Source organism: Colletotrichum jinshuiense, chromosome 2, assembly GCF_051148585.1.
Source record: "Colletotrichum jinshuiense chromosome 2, complete sequence".
NCBI classification, from domain to species: domain Eukaryota; kingdom Fungi; phylum Ascomycota; class Sordariomycetes; order Glomerellales; family Glomerellaceae; genus Colletotrichum; species Colletotrichum jinshuiense.
Genome location: NC_139309.1, coordinates 5242854 through 5258233, shown reverse-complemented (window position 1 = coordinate 5258233; position 15380 = coordinate 5242854). Strand labels below are relative to the sequence as shown.

General features: G+C 55.6%; 2 protein-coding genes across 2 annotated transcripts; one reads left to right on the top strand and one right to left on the bottom strand.

Moving 5' to 3' along the window:
• Positions 1–269: 269 nt before the first annotated feature.
• On the bottom strand, positions 270–4277 carry EsH8_II_001369 (uncharacterized protein; the record flags this gene model as incomplete). The annotated part of the gene is made up of 4 exons (XM_083264667.1): positions 270–1234; positions 1286–2238; positions 2291–3585; positions 3657–4277. The coding sequence occupies 4 exons, from the start codon at positions 4275–4277 to the stop codon at positions 270–272; spliced, it is 3834 nt and encodes a 1277-aa protein (XP_083121989.1).
• Positions 4278–12276: 7999 nt separating this feature from the next.
• Positions 12277–15313, top strand: EsH8_II_001368 (kinase-like domain-containing protein; the record flags this gene model as incomplete). The annotated part of the gene is made up of 5 exons (XM_083264666.1): positions 12277–13266; positions 13398–13644; positions 13705–14772; positions 14825–15159; positions 15212–15313. The coding sequence occupies 5 exons, from the start codon at positions 12277–12279 to the stop codon at positions 15311–15313; spliced, it is 2742 nt and encodes a 913-aa protein (XP_083121988.1).
• Positions 15314–15380: the final 67 nt, after the last annotated feature.

Sequence of the window (15380 nt, the reverse complement as noted above, 5' to 3'; positions counted from 1 at the left end):
CCGTTAGATGCGATCCAGTATTTATTCCCTTTTTTGCTGTATACATAGTCATTTTGGTTTGCGCACGCCAACGTCCAAGTTGCACGTGTGCACAAGAAAATCAGCGTATATTCCTGCCGCCACCTTCAAGTCTCTCGCCCCATCCACCACTGCAATGCCTCTATATGAGAGTTCACTGGCAGTTCGCCATACTAGTCAGCAATGAGGGCCTGGTCCCTGAACCGGTGATGTGCTGCCTCTTCTGTCACCCAAGTATTGCGTTCGGACTTCTAGTCCCGGGGAGCTCGGGAGCTGAGTCCCTCTTTCACAGCGGCCAGGATCAACTCCTTGGCCTTCTCGACGCCCTCGGCAGTGCCGATGACCTCGATGGCATCCTCCTTGTCATCGTTGCGAGGAACGTTGATCTTGCAACCGCTCTGCTTACGGATAGAGTTGACCTTGCTGCCACCCTGACCGATGACGTAGCGGTAGGTCTTGGGGTCGGGCAGAACAAGGTAGCCCGTGTGGGTGTTCTTGCGCGCCTGCTCAATAGCCGCGGCGATGGCGGCCTTGGCCTTCTCGATGTTCTCGGGAGAGCCACGCAGGACCCAGGGGATTTCTCCATCCTCGCCGGCGGCGCTGTCCGCAACCTTCCAGGAGTGGACATCAGCAGTGGCGTCGTCATCATCAGTGATCAGAGGCAGGGCACCGCCGTTGCTGCGGCTGGCGCTGGGCTTGGGAGGCAAGTTTTGGCCAGCGTGGTCAACAGAAATCTGGTGGTTGTTGCGGAGCTGACGGAAGAACTGGCCGTTGTTGGAAATGGAGTGGTGCAGGCTGCGGGGCACCTGCAGGGTCTCTCCCTCCTGCTCCTTGACCAAAGAGGCGATGTGCTCCTTGGCCTTCTCGACGTTCTCGGGACGACCGGTAATCTTAACACCGGTCTTGCCGTCGCCCTGGCGGGGAATGTCGATCGAGACATTAAGCTGGGACTCCAGTTGTCGCTTAGCATCTCCACCGCGGCCGATCAGGGTTCTGTGCTTCTCGGTGGGGACATCCAGAATCTCGGTGACCTGGCTCTCCTTCTCTGCGACGATCTCTTCGATCCTTGCGCAGATCTTGTTGACAATGTCCGAGCGGCCCTCAACCTTGATTGTGTTGCCATCAGCCTCCTGCTTGGGGAACTGAATGGTGCGGGCGAGCTCGCGGCGGTCATCAGATCCGCCGGCCTTGACGACGAGATCACGGAGGTTGGCACCTATCACATGTTAGTACAAGCTAAGCAGGTTTGCTGTATGAATTTCCTTACCTCCAGCACCAATGAGAGACTTGTGGTGCTTCTTATCAACCTCAATGGTCTTCACAATCGTGTCGTTGAAAACATCCCTCTTCTCCTCAAGAGCCTTCTTGGCTGCTGCAACCTGGGACTTGGTGCCCTTGATCTGAATCTCGACGGTGTCGGCGTCACGGCCGCTGGGAATGTCAATCTTGGCGCCAGAGGATTGACGGAGCTCCTCCAACGCAGCACCACCCTGTCCGATGATGGACGGCACCTGCTTCTGCTGGACGGAGACAGTGGCGGTGAAGGAAGTGTCCTTCAGGTACTGGAGGAGAGAGAGGATCTCGTCGCGAGCCTCATCCGCTCCCTTCTTGGGACCCCGGACAATGACTTCGTCGGGCTCCTGGTGACGCTTCGGCTTGCCCGCATCGCTGGCGGCGTCGGCGTTTGCCTCGTCGTCCTTCGCGCTCTTGCCGGAGCGGGGGAAGAAAATCAGCACCTTGTACTTGGTCTGCAGGCGGTTGGTCACGCTTCCTCCCGCGCCGATGAGCTCGCGGTGGAACTTGGGGTCGACCTTGAGGATGTGGGTAACTTCGTCGGCGAGACTGCGGCCCAGGGAGCTGATGTGCGCCTTGGCGGCCTCAGCCTTGGCCTTGGGGCCCTTCAGCTCAACCTTGCCGTCCTGGACTTGGATCTCAACGTCGAAGCGGTCACGGAGTTCCTTGATGTTCGAGCCGCCCTTGCCGATAAGGTGGTTGGCGAACTTCTGGGGGAAATCGAAAGACATGGTAAAGCCACGCTCCTTCTCATCCTCCTTCTCCTGCTCGACGAAGGCATTGACCTTGGTCTCGAGGTTCTTAACGGCAGAGGCGGGACCACGAAGAGTGACAACAGTGCCAACCGAAGACACGCGGACCGGGATCTGGTCATCGGCGCGGTTGGCCTGCTCCTTCTTGATGAAGCGACGAAGGCGCTCGTGGAACCTGCGGGCGTCAGCACGGTACATCAAGGTCGCAGATTCGATAGGCTACTTACTTCTGGGGCACATCAATGGAGGCCGAGGCAATCTGCTCCTGCTTGTTGATGATGTCCAGGATCTGCTTGCGCGCGTTCTCCAATCCCTGCTGGAACGCAGCGATCTCGTCCTGAGAGGGGCGGCCAGTCTTGATCTGAGGCTTGGGCTCGGGGGCGGAAGGACCCTCAAAAACAAGCAGAACAGGGGCATCAGGCTCGCCAGCCTCGGGGAGAATGACGAGAACGCCGTGGTTGTCCCTCATGCGGGGGCTGACATCCTTGTTCAGGTACTGGTGGTAGAAGGGATCAACAGGAACGGGAGCGATTCTGGTAGGAGGGATGGCGTGAACAAGCTTCTCAATGGCCGATTGAGCCTGCAGAACACTCTTGCCATCCCGGGCATACAACTCGTAGGGCGAGGCACCGTTGGGAGTGAAGGGAGTGTTGATGTGGGTGCTGTGAGCTCTCTCAATCTCATCGAACAGATCACGGTGGCGCAGGTAACGAGTGACATTCCGGGCGTGGGTGTTGACGCCACCAGGCGCGTTCTTGTGGAAACGACCAATGTCAAAGGTCGAGAACTGCATGTTCATGGCTCTGTCCATGGCCGTCTCAACACCCTTGTTGATCTGAGAAGCAGGGCCAATAACGGTGACGGAGTCATCATCATCGTCCGTCGGCAACAGAATGGTGCAGCCAGTTTGGCTGAAGAAATCATCCAGGGACTCGCCACGACGGCCAGCAATGAACTGGTGACGACCCTTCTGGAGACTGAACTGGTCGGTGGCAAGCTGACTCTGCAGCTCCTGGACACGGCGCTCAATCTCAGCACGTGCAGCCTGAACAGCAGCACGGTCACCAGCCAGTTGAATGTGGTTATCCGAAGCAGGGATGAACACAGGGCGCTCACCCTCGCTCACGGCGAGGTTACGGCCGCGAGGGGCCCAGATCTGGTGGGCAGGGATGCGAACCTGAACGCCATCGTTCTCGTAGCGGCTGACATGGCTGTTTCCGGGGCCCGCAATGAAGGGGTAGAACTCAGCCGGGATGCCACGCAGCTTGGTGTTGACGTTGGCTGCCCGTTCGCCGGCGATCTTCAGAATCTCGTTGCGAGCAGAAGCGGCGGACAAAGCGTTACCCTCAACAAGGACATCGATGGTGGAGTCGTCGTCCTCATCGACCGGGGCACTGCCTTCCTCCACCTTGGGAAGCTGGACGCGAGCTCCGGACTTCTCCTGGATGGACTTGATCGTGGATCCACCCTTTCCGATGATGTGAGCACGGGCAGATTGGGGAATCGGAACCTTGATGGTGGTCTGTAAAGAAATCAGTCAGTATGACTACCTTCTGGGGGGAAGAAACCGCCCTCAAGTCGGTGCTCTCTCACCTTCGTGCCAATCTGCTGGACAAGGTCCTTCAGGGCCTGCTGAGCAACGTCCTGGGGACCAGTCGCATCGAACCTCAGGCGTCCGTTGGTAGCCGTAGACAGAGTGATGTTGGCGCGCGACTTGCGGTTGATGTCCTTCATGATATCAGGGATGGGGCGCTTCAGCTGGTTGCGAGGGAGGATGAACTGGGGCTCCAGGACAACCGTCTCAACATTGCGGCCGGGGATCGACATGGAAGGAGGGCCGTTCTTCGGGGTTGCAGCTCCCGAGACAGGAGTGGACGAGCGGGAGACACCGTTGGCGGGGGTAGAGACGTTGCTCTTGGCTCCCCAGATGGGAGCAACATTGGGGCTGCCCTTGGGCTTAGAGGCTCCGAGCTCGGGGAAGAGCTCATGGGACTGCGTATCGAGCTTCTTGCCAGGGGCAGCGGTCTCCTTCTGCTTGCCTGCAGCTTTGGTCGAAATGGGCTCGGCCCAGGAGGCAGAGTCGCCGGACTTGGATGGAAGGTCCTCGTCAGGGACCTCCTCGACGGTGACGTGATGATCAACATGAGTCTGGAGGAGTTTCTGGGCAGCCGAGGCTTCAGCGCCGTTGGGGACCGTGGAATCCGTGGAAGCCATTTTAATGTGTGGCGACTAGTGTTGTCGTCGGAGATGGAATCGATGATGGGAGTAATAGGGGTTCGGTATACCTGCAAGGGGCAACGTGTTAGCTGGTGCTTGTGGCTAGGGCAGGTACGACGCAACAGCGAGCAATGAAGCATCGGGACGACTCACAACTGACGATATATACGGCAATTGGGGACAAGACCAGTAGAATCAGACTTCCGATTAGAGAAGGCCGAAGCGCGAGAAACCGTTGAGCAGCAGATAACCGATGAGAGGATGGACTTTGTTGCTGGCTTAGAACATTGTGACCTTGACCGGCAACAATGATCGTATCCAGGAGAGGTTGAATCGGGGGAGAGAAGTTGTCAAAGTGGACGAATCAACCAATTGATGGTCCAAAAGGATAGGGGAAGAGGAGAGGGGGATGGATTTGGAGGACAGGTAGGATAAGGGTGAGGTGGAAGATTCTCGACTCCACGATGTCGAGCTGTTCAATTGGAATGGAATTTCTGGCGGGCAGGGATCCTTCTTCCAGAAAGGTTCCGCCTGCCAGTGCTCTCCACTTGGAGGACCCCACACTTAGCCTCAGCCACAACCTAAATTGTTAAGGCGCCGTGGACGGACCAGCCGTTAGGCCTTGGGACCATTCCAGCTCCTTCATTGGATGAGTACCGGACGAGACCTCCGGCGTCACGTGGAGCCCGGCCGGCCTGACATGAACCGGTCTTTCATGCCCGCCTGGTTCCCCCGGTCTCCGGCGGTAGGGTCCCGTCATACTGGCCGGGAATCTGGGGTCGGGCCGGGGCCGAGAGACCAAGGAGGACCGAGTGACGGTGTCTGCATTGTCAAAAGAGACCAGTCAAAGGAGACATTTGATAAACGCGATAGTATCCATGTAACGTCTCAAATGCAATGTTATGGGAACAGGTCGGTGTTGGTTCAATACTTGTCAAAGTTGTTGGAGATGGAATCGTGTGACCAGGACTTTAATGAGTCTATTGCCATTGCAATTCGAATTGCAAGTTGTTATATCTGTCGGCAGACATGTGAAATATTATAATTGTGTGCCGAATAAACACCAGATTTCTGGACGTTTGGACTCTTCGTACAGAGAAAGCCAAAGTATTACCTACGATCAGCCTAGAACCTCGACGTCCTCCGTCATTATGGCATAAAGAAGACCTCAAGGCGAGACTTCTGCTCTTGGCCTGTCGAAACTCGTGTCAATATCCTTCGTGCAACCAAACAACCGTAACATCCCATCCAAAAATGCCACAATGACATGACATGTCGGAGCTTTTCGACAGTTTGTCCTTTTACCAACCAAAACGAACGAAGGCGGACTCGTGCGACCCGCGGTCAAGGAATATTGCTTTTGGTACAGCCGGCAGTAAATTGTTGACACAATGGTCGGGGTTCATACAAACCCGCCAAGCCCATCCCTCGATGTTCCACAAGGAAGGGGCAGTGCTTGTCGACGACGACGGCCTCGCAACTCTCCTGGTCTCTGAAGGCATGCAGCCACCCGGGACTCCTTGCGTTACGAAACAAGTCAATCATCAGCTGAGCAATCAGAGGAGCAGAGGGCATGGGAGAATCTGGATTTCAGTAAGTTGCAAGTACCTTGGCCTTTCGTGTAACATGACCCGTGTGTTCATCGCTGCGCTTGAAAGCCAGCGAGTGAGATAGAAACCAAATGCCGAGATCCAGGCGGAAAGCCCACGTCCTCATTAAGATCAACTGTGTCTAACTTCCAGCACCGAAATGGTCTCGCTCCTGATGCTACCCGCAACACCTTGCGAAGCCGACCCTGGTGCTGCCCCCCACATTGTACGGCTATCGGCATCAGAGTTTGGCCAAATTGTTTCGATGTCAAGTTGTTGGCGAAATGATGATTGGCAAGCCCTTTGCAGACACTCGCTGCCCAACGTAAGGGGGTGGCTGCCCCATCCATTCCAAAGGTTTACTGCATTCACTATGCAGGAACAACAGCAAGGGGGGCGCTTGGATTGTCCTTGCGACAAACGGGCATCCCGCAGATGTGCGACGTGGCCGAATACTGGCAACAAGGAGAGACATTGTGACTCGGGAGCGTGCAAGCCACAGCCTCGCAGCAAGGCCGTTCCAAGCCCCATGATCGATTCGCATGGTATCTGAGCATCCGTGATTCAGCCCCGTCATAAACATGAAGGAACTGGACGCAGTGTAGTCAAGTGCGGGGTCATTATGGAAGTAGACTTCACCTCGGCACAAACATAGATGATGCCAATTAAGCTCAATCTTCCCCAGATGATCAACAAACCATCTGACCATGAAGCTGGATCCTATGGGCCTTGGATGTTCGGAATCTAACAAACCATACATATCAGCCTTCAAGGGCAGACAGAACCTTATTACCTGGGAGGGGGGGACGACGTCTAATTGAGGTCTCCATGCGCCGAGACGAGACAAAGGCGCATACTTGTTTGCCAGTGATAGCTTTGGCATAGTGTAGGTGTCTGACAAGGCAATGGCAAGGAACACCCGCATATGCCGCAGTCTTACTTTCCGATATGACCGAAAAATACTATCGGGGGACATAATGTTATTGTTGATTCCCCAGCTGCAGATGTTCGATCAAAGTCTATCTGAGCACTTAAGTTCGTATCGCGAAAGGGATGATCCATGACTGGTGGTGACTAGCAAACGCAACGGCGGGGTCATCAGGTAAACAGCAATTAAGGCAAAGTTGCGGCTGCAACGGTCGGCATGTAGCCTTAGGGCGTGTAATCACTTAGTATCTGGCAGTCACGGTGAATGCTTTGTCGCCATTTCATTGCAAGGTGTCGTTCAAGGGGAAAATGTTGGGCAAAGGCATGCAGCATCACGAGAGGGCGCGACGTCAGCGCCTGCGCCCTCTGTCAGCTTATGGAAGAGATAGAAAGCAAAAACCGTTGACTGCCAGAGGGGCCCCAACTGGAAACTGGGCCGGTGCAACTGCCCGTGACAATACCGGAGTATTGTTGGGGAAAGCAGCAGCAACGGGCGACGACGTTGACGAATCCTCTGCCCCGGTCATGCGGACGAAGGCCTTCATCTCCTGGTAATCCAGAAATGGGACGCACCAGCGGGTGGGCAGAGCCGGCGATGTCCCCAAAGCAGCAATAATGATGCCATGGGCGAGCGGTTCCTTGGTGGCATCCCCGTCTCGGAGTCGACCCTAGTATGGGAACGGGACCTTATTTTACTGTGGTGTGACGGGGCCTCGCTGGACTCGAGAAGAGAGGGGGAAAAAAAAAGAAAAGAAAAAAGCCCACCAACAAAAAACCGGCACAGTGGGCGATGGTGGCCTAGTCCCCCCCTCTAACTAGACGCGTTGGAATCGACCGTTAAGCACGCTATCCCTCGCGCACACCATCAGCGCGCATATGTATTAGCTATGGCATGATTACCGTGCGTTGACAATGGCATGGTGCTGTCGTCAGGTTATCGTCAGGAAGGCTCTAGAATGAAGGCTAATTGGAAACATTCCAGTGAGCGGCCAGCAGAATATTAACGAGGAGGCATATATCCACTTGGGAGAAATGCCATGCTTCTCCAGGGATTCGTCTGACCGGACAGGTTTGGAACCCTCGCTGTTAGAGCCAGACGTTGAAGAAGGAAATAAGTCAATGCCGGAATCGTGTAAGACGGTAGAATGAAGCAGGCGATGAAGCATTACCGGGGGACCCTTTGCGGAGCAGGTCCCTCGATAGCTTGAAACAAGATTCAAATTCCCAGGGCGGGCCCGCTGGACCGCTCAGGTCAGGAACGCGCATTGGTCAGCAAGGCTCCGCAGCTGCACTGGATTCCCGTTGGGCGCTGAGAGAGCAGGGGAACTTTGCACTCCAGACACGGGACGTACTCCGCACATGGTCTCGATATTACGTGAGGCATGTAATGTAGTGTAGCCTCATCCAGCAAAGTACTATCCCTGGTAGAGGACAAGGCGCGCCACTTGGCCGCTGCTGACCGAACCGTAATTACGGACATGCTACTGGAAGATTAGAAGAGTTGGAGAAGATGGAAAGAAGGAGTGGATGGATAACCGAAGTTCCGTGGCTCTCGTCCAGGCATTGGACCCCTTCCAATTGCTGGCCGCCGGCGTGTTGGGGCGGGGGAGCACGAATTGGAAATGTCCCGATGCTTTGAAGCCCGGGAAAGCGTACATGGTAAGATGACGGTCATTCCCGCGGGTGATTGGACCGGCCCGCGGTTGCTTGACCAAGGACCGAGAACTGGGTGGTTGTGGACAGGAGTCGAAGAGGGGTTGCAGGAGTTTCCTTGACAGGCAAGGGGAGATGAGGTATCCCCACAGAGCAGAGTTTGGAGGATACTCGGGCTAGATAGATGACTTCAGATCGATGCTCACAAATCTTGATTGCGATTGCTGCAAAGAAATAAGGCTCATTACACTGAGGGCTGCAGGGAACAGTGGGAACCTCACCAGAGGAGTGACTGGCCGACTGACTGACTGTCTATCTGTACCTCTTTCAAGACCGACGGGTGGAAGCTATGTACAGCTGGCTACACGCATGGCCTCATGGATTTATGATTTATTCCCGTGCCTCGCACCTCGGGCGTCAATGGCTGCCCAGTACGGCGAAATCTCTGTGCGTACGGAGTACGGTTGCAATATCTGGCAAGATGATTTTTTTTCCCTTTTCTGTTTTCAATTCAACAAGAAAGCATCTCCCTGTCGGCGCAACGCTGCGTTGTAAAATCAGGTCCAAACAAACCTAGGGGGGAGCTAAAAAATGATAAAATAAAAATAAAAAAGAAAGCTCGGGCAAAAAAGCAAACGCCTTCATCTCGTCTCTCGGTGCTTTCCCCTCCAATCCCCCCCTCCCCTGCCGTCCCTTCCCTTCCCCTCACCTCCCCTCCTCGCCTGTTGTCCCTCGCCCTGCATCCCCTGGGGTTTGGCACTGGCAGCCGGGGGGAAACGAGCCGCCCGCCATCCTAGAGCGCAGAATATGCATCACATCATCCAACATCGACCTCGTACCGAATTGGTTACTCTGGCACATGCAACTACATGGCATGGCATACCTTCTTGACCTCTTACGTCCGTACCTACTTATCTTCACACATACAAGTACATGTACAGCACCACAGCGTGCATCCCTGCCTGCACACATACGTCAGCCCAAACGAACTTTTGGCAAGCATGGTAGGTCTCGTAGGTGCCTTTGCTTCGTCCAGCTAGTGTAATTGTCAACAGGTTCCCGCAGAATGCCGCCCCAGCTTCCGACTTCTGCTACACCAACTGGCTGGGACGACGCCCTGAATCGCAGCAATGCACCGCAATGGTCCCAAAACGACACGCTGCCCTCCTCTCTTTGTCTCGCCCCAGCCCAGATTCAAGACCCTTGGTGCCTCAGCTTCTCCCCACTGACACTGACCCCCGACCGTAACGGCGACCCTGATCCTGGACCCCCAAACCCTGGTCTTACCGTACCGCATGGTGCACTACCACTGCCATGTAGAGCCGCCGAGCGATCAGCAAGCTCCGTCACGCCCCTTCTTGCAGCTGAGATTGACCAAGGGTCAACCGTCAGGTCGAGGCTCCGGTACAAGCCGTCAACTGAAGCACAGCACAGGCCGATATGCACAGCACCGACGACAACCTAAAGCATCCCAAGTTTAGGCACGGGTAAATAAGCGTGCAGGTTGATGCCGTCGCTGTTGATGTGGCTATTGCTGGCACTGCTGGTCTGGTGCCTCTGCGCTCCCCCGATGCAACCATTTGAGACCATGGACGGGGCCCAGGACCTGCGCCGCCTGCCCTAGCTCCCTCTCCTAAGCTCCAAAACGCGCCAGCAACTCGACGTTGACCAAAATTGACCTACCTCCTAATCATGACTGACCATGGTAGACTCCAAAGCCCAGACTCGACTTGTTGCTAAATCCTATGCATCTATTCTGAGTACGATGTCCTGTGCGATGCAGAGCTGCCAGGGTTATCAACACGCCCCCTGCTGATTCCGGCCCGTACTATTCCCAGCTTGAACGCCAACTCACCCAGGGTACGAAGAACTTCACTCGCGAGATTTGAACCAGCCCGTTCCGCTTCTAGTGGAGTTCTTTTCTCGTCTCGCCTACTTTTCGTCCCTGGTAGTGTAGTCTCGCTCGGGCAAGGAAGCTCCAAAGGTGAGGGGTACAAAGAAGAGCGGCCCGGAAGAAAAGCAACACTGTGCAAAAATAAAATAAAAATAAAAATAAAAATAAAAATAAAAAATAACCGCAACAGACTCTTGGCATCATCCACCATCTGTTCATCTCGAGCCGCCAGACAGCCCATTTTGAACTGACCTAGGAGTATCCGTAAAGATGTGGCGGACATGGTCAAAGAAGAGAACGAGAAGAAGAATAAGAAAGAAAGTTGGGTAGCACGCGGCTATACCTCGTGGCCTACAACTGATGCCGCATGCCTCAAAGTACACCTCATTCAAGTCCCGAGATGAGATCATTTCGAGCAGCCGTAGTTGCAACTTGAAAGGACGCAGCATGGCTTCTGATATGCAACAGCACGGTACATATCTCTCTACTATGTATGTGGTTCATCGTTTCTTCTTCGGCCGCAGTGCATCTCCCGCGCCCAGCACACATTACAGGTTCGCTCAGAAGGCAGCCAGTCAGAATGGGGCGCGTACACGCTCGGCAACTCGAGTCGTCCTTCCCGTCATTGTGCATACATGCATGGCTTCACCTTGCCTACTATCCAATCTTTCTCAGCATACCTCGAGGTAATCGGCGAGCCGTGGATGGCTATCCATACGGCAGTCGGATCCGTCCATGGTATGCAGGCTCTCAAGTCGTCCGTTGACGGGCTCTTGGCTGCGTGCAAAGAAGCAATACGCTCCAAGGCGTTGAGTCCAATACGTACTGTGTTTTCCAACGTTGGCGCTATCTCGAACTAAAGGCAGGGAGCCCCTCCCATCCAGTCCTGCGGCCGGGGCTCTGTCATCTCCAAGCACAGGGAAAAAGGAGTAAATAAAAAAAAATAAGTAAAAACGGGGATACGTACCTCGACGGGTGCACCTCCACCTCCCCACCACACTACAAGCGACACGGCCCCCAGCCTAACGTAGCCCAGTCCCAGTCCCAGTCCTGGTCCCGTCCGCTCCCAGTCCATTCATCCTCCGATACCCACGCCCATTTGCCCACTCCTATCCACTCTCCCACTTCGCCTACCCACTTTTATTTTCTCAGCAGCCAAAACAGAGCAGGAAAGACGCAGACAAGACGAGGAGAAAGAGACAACCTCCTCCTGTGAACAAGACTGCACCCGCCAGTGACCACACACCACCACATCACTAACTCGTCCAAGTCTTTCCCGTCCACACGCCTCCATTTCCAGTCCTGTCCAGTCGCATGTACCTGTCTTTGTACACAGCATATTCTAACACCACCACCACCGCCTCTCCGCCCGCCCATCCTCCATTCGTTCATTCATTCATCCATCCATCCATCCGTTCGACCAGAACAGGCCAAGGCTCTCTCACTCTCTCCCTCTCCGGCCCTGCTCGCTGCTGCTGCTGCCGCCGCCGCAGCTCCTCCTAGTCCCAGCTTCCTAGTTCCGGGCCCAGCAAAACAGTCCATAATCCACCCTCGTCTCCATCCCAGCCAGTGACAGTCAGTGCCCCGGTCCATCAGCACAGGTGCTGCGACCCAGCGCGTGTGCTTGGATTGATTGCCGCCGCCGCTGCTAAAGCTAATAAGGCTACTCGAGTCTCCAAGGTACGGCTGGCACTGCTGATTTCGCAGGCCTTGGCCCGTGGATGCTGGTAACCTGGTACCGCTGCCGCTGCGACTCCCACGCCCACTGCGTCTGCGTGCATACCTCCTAGTGTCGAGCGCACGTCAAGGGGACAGCAGCATCGCATCGTTTGCGTACCGATTTTTTCCTCCTCACACACCCTCTATTCATACCCTCTTTTTTTATTACCTTCGCTTCCCTTTCTACGACGTTTTAGACTTGTTAGGGTGTATCATGGACACTAGCCAGAGCACGACTATTTCCAACGGCTCCTCCCAACGTCGCAGGCTCACCAAGAAGCCTCCCTCGCACTACCAACATACCCGCTCCTCGAGCGGTCTCGATGGTGGCATCGACGCTCAATCTCTCCAGAGCAAACGCAGCTCTACCTCTCTGAAGCGCGCTCCTTCCGCTCCACCTGCCCGGACGGTCCCCTCAAACGCCGCTTCTTCTTCTGCGCCTTCCAACAATTCTTCTCCCCGTCACCTCCCCTCCAACCAGGCGCACCTTCCCAATCCCTCCCCCATCCTGCCTCAGGGCCAGTTCGCCGGCCTCGCTCCTTCCCCAAGTGCCTACCACCCCCAGGCCCAGACCCAGACCTCCACCTTCCACGCTCACGGTCACGCCTTCTCTCACCACAACCAGCAAAACAATTTCTACCAAAACAACAACATCAACAACACCAACAGCCCAGTCGGTAACGGTGTTGGTGTTGGTCTCGCCCACACTGCTGATCGACCATTGGATCCCACTGTGCCATCGCCTCTGTCGTCACAACCCCACGACGAATTTATCGGTGCTCCCTTTGACGGTGCTGCGGTTCTGAACCGCATCGAGCAGACCAAGTCGCCTCTCACCAGTCACCCTCAGCCTCAACAGGGCGGCTACCAGCGCCAGAATCCCCCAGTACCGCTCCTCAAGTCAGCGACCGAATCGCGCCTCAAGAGCCCTGCCCTTCGACAATCAGCGAGCTTCACAAACGATTCTGCGATGATGAACGAAAAATCACAAGGTGGCCGGGTGACGGAGAGCTCAATGATAAGCCCCAAGAGATACTCGGACGAGGCAAAGGAGCCCCGAATGGGCGTCCTGCGCAAGAAGTCTGGCTTCTCTGGCTTCATGAACAGTCTAGTCGGCACACCCAAGAAGCCAGTCATTTCGGCACCTGAGAACCCCGTTCACGTCACCCACGTCGGCTACGACAGCTCCACTGGCCAGTTCACCGTCAGTGGCCCTCTTCCTCCTCTTCTTTTCTCTCTGTTTCCGCCTCTCTCCCCATTTACCTCGTCCTCGTCCTCGTCGCCTGTTCGTCTCTTTTGTCCTCGTTCTTTTTGTGGCTAACTTTTATCGTGCAGGGTCTTCCGAAAGAATGGCAGAGATTGATCAACGAAAGTGGAATTCCCGAGAAGGAACGCAGGGAGAATCCCCAAACCATGGTTGACATCATCACATTCTACAAGGAGACGACCGAGAAGCCAGCCGAGGACCAAGTATTGGAGAAGTTCCACGATGCCAGAGCTCCTGATTACCGTCAGTATGCTAGCACAAACTCGCCGTCGGGTGCCATGTCGCCGGGCATGTATCCTCCAACAAGTTATATGGGTATGTCACCAATGATCAGTCCACCTGCGAGCCCTAGGTTTCCAACTGTCAATCATGAAGGATCTTTCGAGAACCCCCGCCAGCCGCCCCCCGTTCCTGGAGTCGGAGGAGGCAAAGGCCCCGGCAAGGATATCAACATGATGCCCAGTCGCCCGGCCCCGAAGCCCCCTGTCAGCCTCCCGATGAGGTCCGCGCCCTCTCCCTACCCCGCCAAGGACTCCGGTATTGGAATGTCTCAGCCCGGCGAAGACCTGCCCCCGGTCGCATACCAACCGCCCAAGGAGAGCGTTCCTATGCTCCCCGAGGAGCACCGTGGAGAGCATCGATCCCGATCCCGATCCAACTCCCGTGCCAACGGCGCCGCCCCCGCCTACGTGCCCCCCACGCCTAACCCGCAGAATGTCCAAGCGAACATCTACCAGCAACAGCTCGTGCAGCAGCAGCAAGAGCAGGCCCTGGCTCAGGCCCAAGCGGCCATGTCAGGTCAGATTGGCCGCGCTCCGAGCAAGAGGCAGCCTGCTCAGCAGCCGACGCCGCCCCAGTCGCAGCACCAATACCCCCAGGGTCCCGGCGCAAACGGCGGACCCGGCCAGCGACAGCAGGTTGGTGTCCCCGGCGCTCCTGGTTCCCGTCCTCGACACCGCCCCCGCCAGAGCACCGGCTTCGATGTTGTTGCCGCTCTCAAGCGTATCTGCTCCGATGGAGACCCTCGCGAGGTCTACAAGAACTTTAACAAGATTGGCCAGGGTGCATCTGGCGGTGTTTACACCGGCTATGAGCGAGGCTCCAACCGCTTGGTTGCCATCAAGCAGATGAACCTCGAGCAGCAACCCAAGAAGGATTTGATCATCAACGAAATCCTCGTCATGAAGGACAGCTCGCACCCCAACATTGTCAACTTCATCGACAGTTATCTCTGCGGAGGCGAACTCTGGGTGGTCATGGAGTTCATGGAGGGCGGCAGTCTCACTGACGTTGTTACTTTCAACATCATGACCGAGGGACAGATCGCTTCTGTGTGCCGGGAGACGTTGAAGGGCTTGCAACACCTGCACTCCAAGGGTGTAATTCACCGTGATATCAAGTCAGACAACATCCTCCTGTCGATGGAAGGCAATATCAAGCTGAGTAAGTGCACCGCGCTCTCGACACGGGCTAGTGAGATGCTAACCTTGGACAGCCGACTTTGGTTTCTGCGCAACCATCAACGAGGCCCAGAATAAGCGTACTACTATGGTTGGAACGCCTTACTGGATGGCCCCGGAAGTCGTGACACGCAAGGAGTATGGACGAAAAGTCGACATCTGGTCTCTTGGAATCATGGCCATCGAGATGATCGAGGGAGAGCCGCCTTACCTGACAGAGTCCCCTCTGAGAGCATTGTGGTTGATCGCTACCAACGGCACCCCTCACATCAAGGAGGAATCGAACTTGTCGGCAGTCTTCCGTGACTTCCTCTACTTCGCGCTCAAGGTCGACCCCGAGAAGAGAGCGAGCGCACACGACCTTCTGAGAGTGAGTTTTGGCCAGAACCTAGGGGAGTAAACATGACTAATTTTGCTCGCAGCACGAGTTCATGAAGGGTTGCGTCGATCTCTCTCAATTGTCACCACTGGTGCGCGCCGCCAGAGAAGCACGTCTCGCAGAAAAGGCTAGAAAGGGACAGTAGGGTGCCCTTAGCCGCGCGTCCAAAGACATATTTCGGCGGTTGGCTCATCGACTTTAATCACGACCTT